This window comes from Oncorhynchus tshawytscha, linkage group LG08, assembly GCF_018296145.1.
Source record: "Oncorhynchus tshawytscha isolate Ot180627B linkage group LG08, Otsh_v2.0, whole genome shotgun sequence".
NCBI classification, from domain to species: Eukaryota; Metazoa; Chordata; class Actinopteri; order Salmoniformes; family Salmonidae; genus Oncorhynchus; species Oncorhynchus tshawytscha.
In genome coordinates this window covers 29,139,438-29,148,634 of record NC_056436.1, presented here as the reverse complement: position 1 = coordinate 29,148,634, position 9,197 = coordinate 29,139,438, and the positions used below count along the sequence as shown (strand labels likewise).

Below are 9,197 nucleotides of genomic sequence, written 5' to 3'. Positions count from 1 at the left end.
GGGCAGACTGGGGGGGTTTTACAAATAGTTAGTCCTTCCTGTTGTGACAAACATGTCAGAGATCAATAATAAGGACAGAAAAGTGTCCAAATATGTTTTTCAGAACCAAGTGAATCATTTTGCTTCAGGTGAAAATGAATTCCCAGAGACATCATCCCAGATCCCAAACACTAAAATGCATGTATTGAACACACACAGTTACAGCCTTTGGGATAAATATATTTGAAAGGCATGGACATTGAGTATTGAACACACACAGTTACAGCCTTTGGGATAAATATATTTGAAAGGCATGGACATTGAGTATTGAAGACACACAGTGATAAAAATACACATGCGTATATGATTAATGATTCATAATGTACTAATTTGTTTAACTTTCCTAATGTTAATTTAACATTAAATGAAATCATGGTATGGAAAGTTGGGCATAAATACTGTATACTATATTAAGTTTATCTAGCAACTACATAAATACTGTAATGTATTTCTGACATCAACAGAACGACAAACACACAGTGCAGGCTTTCTAAGGACAGAATAAAAATAATCCTCCTTAGATCATTTGCAAAGCAATTACGCAAATATAAACATAACAGCTTACAAGATAAGATGCTATTAGTCATATGGGATAGCTGCCTACGACAATAGTTTAAAATCCTTGTAATAAAACTACAAATATAATCAAGACAGTTTTGTCATTCTGTCTATCACGGTATATCTAGCACTTAGAAGTCATGAAGATGCCATAATAAATGCATATCTATATACCAGGATCTACATCTATGGATGGACCTTTCGTATTTTATATCATACAATATGAGTGCAATGTAATGAACACTATGTTTATGTTTAAGGTTTCATAGAGTATATCAACATTCTGACAATCCATGCAAAAAATATCAGTCTATTCAAGCAGCCAAGAAATACAGGACGGATAATGTACAATAGTATTGACCCTTGATAGTGCAGTACCATCATCACTAACTCAGGAGATCCTGTGAACAGAGTGCTTGGAACTTATGGATAAGAGTGCCCAGACATACAGAAACAAAATATACAGTTGTTTTCTCATCTTTAACAGATCACCTCTCAATAGAACACTTCCTATTGACTGACTGGATCACTGATGTCATTGACAGAGGTTATTTCACCAGAGCCAACCATTGTGACCCACAACATCTACATTTGTCAGCAGGGACTGTGAACTGCGGTAACCAGATACCACAGATGTGTTAGCAATCAACACATGCTGTATCTGTGTTTCTGCCATCTACCATCTACAAATACAATTCATAACAAAAAAAATATTAAAATAAAAAAGCGGCCCAAACCGCGTGTTCACAAATGACCTCTGACCTACAGGGATGGAGGAATGAGCCTTCCCTGCTTGTTCAGAGAGTAGGTTCATGCAGAGTTTCTGACTACATTATGTCTCCTCATCCCCCCATCCCGTCCCATCCCCTGTTCAGTGGACACGGCCTGGAAGCCTCCCACTGGAGGAGACGGACTGGGCATCACTCATTCACTCGCCTCCTAGGTGCCTTTGTCAGGTGATTGCTGCCGGAAAAAGGAAAACAGATCAATACATCTCCCGTGGGCCTGACAGGTAATCTTTACCCAGGATGAAATATGAGTGGTACCAGCCCGCTGGATTCCTTAACTGTAACAGGGCAATTGACTGGGTGCACGTAACGCTCTCTCTCCCCACTTCCTGTCTGCATGGCCATTGGAAATTCATTTTGGAGGGGGGCTGGCTGAGACATCACATCATGGTGAACACGAATTACTATGGAGGAAGCCAGGTAAGGCATTCCCCCTGCAATTGACGAAACTTGATCTGAACATTCCTTCCTATCTGTCAATTTCTTTGGCACCAAAACACAGAGTGACGGATAAGGCATTAGGGAAAGGGACCTCTCCAGGAAAGACCAAGCACTTGTTAAAACAGAGCTGATCTAGCAAAAGCTCTGACTCACAATATCCTTTAACATTAGCATATTTTTGTATGACATGTAATATTCTTATCCAACAGTGCTATGGTTCCTTGAGAAGCTGAGTAGCCTCTCTTGTGTTCAGGTACCCACTGATGTGTTCTCTTCAGGATGGCGCTGGCGGTCTGAGGGTGGAGGTTATTTCTGTCTGTCTGCAGACTGACAGATTCCTGTAGCAGGATGTCTTGGGAGAGGCATCCATTTAGATGAGTATACACACACAGCATTTCTAAAACGTCAGCTAAGCACCTTCTCAAAAGGATCACTGCAGATCTATATCTCACACTAATTTATAAAACTGTGACTATTCCACAGAAGTGTTATCTGCACCTAATATTTTTTAAATATTGTTTCTAAAGCTTTGAAAAATAGCTATGTATTTACTGTGCACAATGACCAATGAAAATGATCCAAGATTATAATCATACTGCATTAGTGACATAGTTATCTAGCCAAATATAGTTCATAAAGAGCGGTTTCCTAAATCATACCACTGATAAATCAATGTATCACTTGATTCCTTTGCATAAAAATAAAATGTTCCACATAACTAACTACCTTGTCTCATCTCTGAAGAGCTTGCACAATGTTGGTTAGAGTGAGTGTGACTGGGCTCATGTGACTGGGCCGTGTGATATAAAACCACTGAGGGAGCGGAGTCAGTAGGGAAAGCTGTCCTCTCATTCTCTTACAGTTATTCATTATCACTGATCTCACTGCCATCCAGGAGTAAACCCTCTGCCTTCTAATGCAGGGACTCCTGAGCCCTGTACTGGATGGTGAGTGTATGCTATCATGATGCTACCACACTGATCTCTCTGTGCCCCTGGCACTGCCCATTTATCTGCTGTGGGCGGGCAGCCAGGGAATGCCAGGTAATGTCAGGGCAGACAGTCACAGCCCAGCCTCACAGCTAGCTAGAGACACCAGGGTTCCTCTTTGTGTGCCACTTAAAACACGGTGGAGATTACTGTTATTTACCCTCCTCTCCTGCTCCCCCATCCCTCTCCACCTGACTTTCAACACACTCTCAACATTAGCCCAGTCAGTCACAAAACAACCGCTTTCCACAAAAAAAAACGGTGTTTTGAAAACGGATTGTGCGACTTGCCTTGAACTTGAATGTGTTATGAAATTTGAATAAGGAAGGTGAGCTGAAGAGAACAAAGAGGCCCCTCCGAGGAGCGCAGCCACAGCCCCTCTCTGTTGTGCTAATGAGAGACGTTGTAGCCAGTGTAGCTTTTCCAATCCATGCTAATAGGAGACCTGTTCTTTGTGCCGCTCTCTCTCGGTGGTCACCTCTCTGAACCTTGTACCAGCATGAGGTAGCAGAACATTCTGATGTTCTCCTATCTGTCAGCTGCTACATACGCTGCAGAGCAGACCTGTTGGTCCCACTTCTCCCAGGCTTTCAGCAGAGCAGACCCCCAACCACTCAACCCTCCCTGACCATCATTTCAGTGTCCCTGCTGACAAATGCCAGGCAACTCAAAGAAGACATAATTGTTGGGCCTGAGTAATGGGCAGGTGGCCTGCAGACTGTGTATTGTAGAGACAGGAGGCGGTGCCTGGCTGGTGCTGCAGTCTGGAGTAGCAAGACGAGGAGGCTCTTCAAGGAAATGGCTGGCTACGGAGTGATTAACTGGGCTTGATTGCATTAACATTATTCATCCTTTAAATGCTAGATGGAAAGACTTGATCCAGCAGCACAATGCTGATTCAGAGAGCAATGGCGTGCTCTCCCTCTCTCTCGCTCTCTCCCTCTCTCCCCCTCAGTCCTGCTCCTGCTCCCTCTGGGGGCTAGGTCTGAATAAAGTCCCAGGCTTGATGAAGTCCTGCTTGTCAGACGTGGAGGGCCCAGGGCCTGCAGACTCCATGCTCAGAGAGGTGGAGGAGGTGGAGGTGTCCTCTCCCAGGTCATCTTTATGGAAGGGGATGCATGCTGCAGAGTAGAAGGACACACAAATAAATGTTAACTTGTCTTTTGATTTTAGAACTCAAAGACGGTTCTTCATTTTATCTACATGAATGCATTATCACTATAAATCTACAGTTATCATATGGCCTAATAGTTAATTATGTATTGTTCAAGCGATCTCAATCCTATTTGGCCTCATATGCCTAGTGGCCACGGTTTTTAGAAGGGCAATCTGATTCTCCTATGGTTAAAACTCTCCCTTTGAACATGATATACTTCAGTGAGACATTGTGTGGCGGTTGTGTAGTACCATTTTACTGAAAATCTTGACTCAAAACAACTTCATTCTCACCATCTTCATCCTCCTCACTTATTTAGCCATTCTGTCTCAATACGCTCAAAGAGTTGGAGGGAGGGGAAATATCTGAAACACTTCTCGAGCCAATTTACACTGTAGTAAAAAAGAACTCTAAAACAATTGCACTTTCTAATATCTGTTCTCCTTTCCTACTTTACGTTAATAAATCAATCTGTGGTGGTCTCTCCAGAAGTTAGTGGCAGTCACACAGACTTTTTGTGAGGTAGAGTAGGAGCAGAGGACACAGGAACTAGAAGTGACATTGTGGCTCTGGGTTGTCTCAAAGGATTAGGCATTACAGCATTCACTGGCATGTGCTTTTGCTCTTTCCCATTATATCTGCTTGTGCCTCTTTCCAGATGACTTCTTCCCCAAACTCATCCGGCGGGCTAGATAATTGATTAATATTTCTGGAGGGAATGATGACTAACTGTTGCTGTGGTTGAGCCCAAACACTTGGACATCTCAGGTTAAACACGGTCAAAGTTATGAATACAAATTCCGTTGTTTTTTTTCTTTCTTACTTGATAATGCCTTGGGAACAGACGACAGTGTATCCACCGCTGAAAGATTGATCATGCGGAATACAATAGTATTTAATTGTAACTTTTATCAGTAGTGATATTTCATCAATAACGTTTTTTCAGTATTGTTTATTTCATTAATAAAAACAAATCAGTGACTTTCCATGAATAAATGTCTCAGTCCCCCTGAAACATACACTGTGAAATATGTTACCTAGATAACAACATCTAATATGAGATACTGTGGTGGTCAATAAAAATTATACAAAGCAAAGATTTTGAGTCTATGTGAGAATTACATGCATTTGTTTTGTGCAATAATGGGTGGAGTGAATGGAACCATCTTGGCATCTTAACAACCTCTCATGTGAGGCTGTTCAGAAACAATCATTACAGCACTTCCTGGAGCCATTCCCTCCCCTCCCCTCCCCTGTTTATTAATCAGCTAATTACACATTGACAGTAATGGGTCTGCTGATTCTCACAGTTAAATGAACAGCACTGAATGGGCCTTTAATCATTAGCCTTTGTGCGTTTCTCCCATACACTCCAGGCTCCATCCATTTCACTGGACCACAGGAGGACATTCAAATCAAATCCCTCAGAAGAGGGCTGGAACACTTAAACACTACTAGTACCTGACTGTTCAAACCAGCTACTCTGTAATAGTGCAGTGTGGTCCTGTAATGCAGAACTGAACATAGAAGAACCAGTAAAGGACGGCAGCTCAATGAAGAAAACAATCATCCATATGATCACATTTTATTTTCTGTGATACATGTGAAGCAACAGGAAAATCAAGTCCCCCACCAAAACACCTTTAACCAAACTGTGAGGACTCATGCGTATTCACCCCCACACAGCAACCAGCGACTCTACCCTGAAACTTTGGTGGAGCGGTGCTAGTGGCAGGGGCAGGTGGGTTTTTGAAGGACACGACAGGGTAACTGAGGGGAGCAGAGTGGAGCGGTAGAGGGCGAAATAGTGCGCTGGGCTGCATTTCTGTCAGCAGAAGTGATGGCTGAGTGCTGGCGTTATTTGTCTTGTGCTGCCATACGGCCGTCGCACCAACCTGGGCATTAATGAGAGGAGGCCGGACCGGCGGGCAGGAACATGCAGGGTCTCAGACGCAGGTGATCTGTCACACAACAGCCCTGCTCCGGCTCCACCAAGGAGACACACAGAGATGGAGAGGCAGGGAGGTGGGCGCCACACAGGGAGGTTGGGGGTTGGACCCACCATGGGCATCCACTTGGGTCCCATGATAGAATGTAAGGTTGCTAAGTTACATGCCAAGCAGCTGCCAAGGTTGAAGGAGGGTGATGTACACAAATGTTGGTTGCCAGCAAATTATGTAATAAATGGTTTGAGGAAACCAATCATTTACACAAATGTAAAATGGATAGAAAACAATGCAACTTCAAATCAAACTGTGACGTACACAGTCAGGACACATGTACTAGCGTCTTTAAAAAAGTGCACTGTATGAGTGTGTGAGTTAGTGCTTATTATCAGCCCTCGTCCCTAATTTCAAATGAAGGGCACTGTGCACTACAGTGGGGGAGGGGGACATTTGAATAATTAATTAGTCGGCATGTGAAACAAGCAGAGGGTATTAAAATCCATCAGGACCTTTATACTTGCTGATTTATCCCTGCCAATGCATACAATGAATTCTCTTTTACTCTGAATGTAGATTAACCAAATGAAACGTGCCCAACATAGGTATATTTCTTGGAATAGTGTACATTGAAACCTTTTCTTAATTTTCTTTTTCAAAATGTATGTAGTAAAAAGTCAATAAATGTCCCCGCAATGATCAGATTTCTTAAATCTAGAATTGAGGTTGAGATCTGAACACAGTACGCAGCTTAAAGGGACAGTGTCTACATAATGTAAAAATGACACTTTTTAACATTCTGTAGAACGGATCCTAAGCAAATTACTCGTGGTGATGTCATCGGTCACACATTGAAACCAGGTATTTGCATTTTCCGTTCAGTTTTTGTTGGCGGGATGTGGTCTTCTTCTGTTGTTGGATTGATGGTAGTGAGAAGTGTATTTAATGGCCAATTTGAGCCTGACAAGTAGAGTGGTCGTCCTATACAAACAGATACCTGGGTTGATAAGTTGTTTCACAGCCAGCTTCAACACTTGAGCTGGTAAGTGCTAAGTGTGTAAAGATGGAGGACACAGCAACAGCTAGGTACCATCTCAGCAATACCCTCAGGAACCCTGGGAGACACTTCCAGCTACAGGCCATGTTCACTACTTATTACAGAGTTTAAAATCAACCACAATACAAGAAACTCACTTCCCAAAGTCTTCTACACTGGGGGAAAAAAGACCAAAAAAACTACACAAATGTCTAAAGGAATTCTTGCAAATTCAAGGAAGAAAACGCATTTGAATGATAAACTATGAAAGAAAATAAATGTGTATGAAGAATAGTTCATTCCAGCTATAATGAGAATACCTATTACTATTTCTACAAATAAACTGCAAATGCATTTAGGAGCCGATGTGTATCTCCTGGCTTCTGTGATATGACAAAGTAGAGGCGTGGAATACTGTAGCAGGGCGCCAAAGTAAAGATTTATACAGAGCAGTAGGAGCCGCAGAAACTGCCATTGGATGACCATTCCCTGCATGATAAATCACTCTGGTACGGGGGCATCAGACTCCAGAACCAGGAAAAACAACTTGGTACAGGGACATGGGGAAATACTGTAAACTTAAGCATTAAACTTCAAAAAGATTGTGAATGTGGTAATAACCTTCATTAGGCCTATTAAGAGTTTTAAAAAATCTGCCTCTTAATAATAGTTCTTATTTATTGAGAACGTTTTTCATTCCGGATCGAGTTGCCTGTTTTCACCAAGTCTACTTCTTTATATTGAGTGGGAAATGTATCCTTTGGTGATTTTATTTGGCTTTTATGTTTACAATATTTTCTTCTGTTGAACATAAACCCCATGTTTCAGTTCCAGCAGCTGGATGTGATGTTAACTGCATATCTCTCCTGGGGGGGGATGTTGAGGGATCCCCATGCCTGCCTCTACATGGTGAATAACATGGAGAATATGAGGGGTATTTAAGGGCCAGGGGTGAATCTTTTTGAATCTTTTTTTAGTTTTATGGGAAGTGGCTGAGCGCTGGAGAGGTGAAGGACAGAGTCGCTGGCCGTTCCATCACTCAGTGCAATAAATGGATGCAATCTGTATCCCAGTAAAGCATTGGCTGGTTTTAAATTCCACCTCTTTTATCCAAATGAATGATGGATCCCGGTACAGTGCACTGTGCGGCAATATCAATATACATCAAAGGCCAGCGCCCCTCACTAAATCAGGAAACCACCGGCATTTGTTATTTAAATGACAAACAGCGGCTGCAGGAGCAGAGCAGGAAGAGGGGACTTTGGAGAAGAGGTGGACAAACCAATTCAACTTTCAATCCGGTAAAGACGCCAGGCCCGGAGCCATCAGTCTAATGAAAAAAGGCAGCTCTACGAGCCCAAACGGACGAGGGGGCTGCTGCAGGGTGCCGCCTCCAATACGGTCTGCTTCCCATCACACTTCCCTCAGACTCAGTCAGACCACTTCCACATGGGAGGACAGACAGGAGGCCCACAGAGCCCTGTTCTGCCAACAAAACAGCACACACTAGTCAAGACTGAACTCTTCGCTCAGCTAATAAACAGTAAATATGTTGCTGTCTCACAAATACTGGAGACACTATCTGTAAGAACCTCAAGAATTCACAAGTATCCTATATTCCTATATTAATAGATGTGATTCACATGTTTCCTATTTTCCTATATTAATAGATGTGATTCACATGTTTCCTATTTTCCTATATTAATAGATGTGATTCACGTTTCCTATTTTCCTATATTAATAGATGTGATTCACATGTTTCCTATTTTCCTATATTAATAGATGTGATTCACATGTTTCCTATTTTCCTATATTAATAGATGTGATTCACATGTTTCCTATTTTCCTATATTAATAGATGTGATTCACATGTTTCCTATTTTCCTATATTAATAGATGTGATTCACATGTTTCCTATTTTCCTATATTAATAGATGTGATTCACATGTTTCCTATTTTCCTATATTAATAGATGTGATTCACATGTTTCCTATTTTCCTATATTAATAGATGTGATTCACATGTTTCCTATTTTCCTATATTAATAGATGTGATTCACATGTTTCCTATTTTCCTATATTAATAGATGTGATTCACATGTTTCCTATTTTCCTATATTAATAGATGTGATTCACATGTTTCCTATTTTCCTATATTAATAGATGTGATTCACATGCATCCTATATTGGTGGTTATAAAGGATCATCTAAACTAAAAGTAAAAAATATATATATATTCTAAACCATT

General features: G+C 41.5%; 1 protein-coding gene across 3 annotated transcripts in view; it reads right to left on the bottom strand.

Moving 5' to 3' along the window:
* Positions 1 to 259: 259 nt before the first annotated feature.
* The window catches only part of LOC112256694 (G patch domain-containing protein 2-like), a 37,740-nt gene continuing 28,802 nt past the window's right edge, over positions 260 to 9,197 (bottom strand). For 2 of the 3 annotated variants that reach the window (XM_024430120.2, XM_024430119.2), the window contains exon 9: positions 260 to 3,936. In XM_024430120.2, coding sequence (XP_024285888.1) covers positions 3,767 to 3,936 — 170 coding nt within the window. In that variant the 3' untranslated portion in view covers positions 260 to 3,766. Of the gene's footprint in view, positions 3,937 to 5,254; positions 8,436 to 9,197 lie in introns of those variants that run through there. The other variant, XM_024430121.2, reaches the window with a different exon arrangement.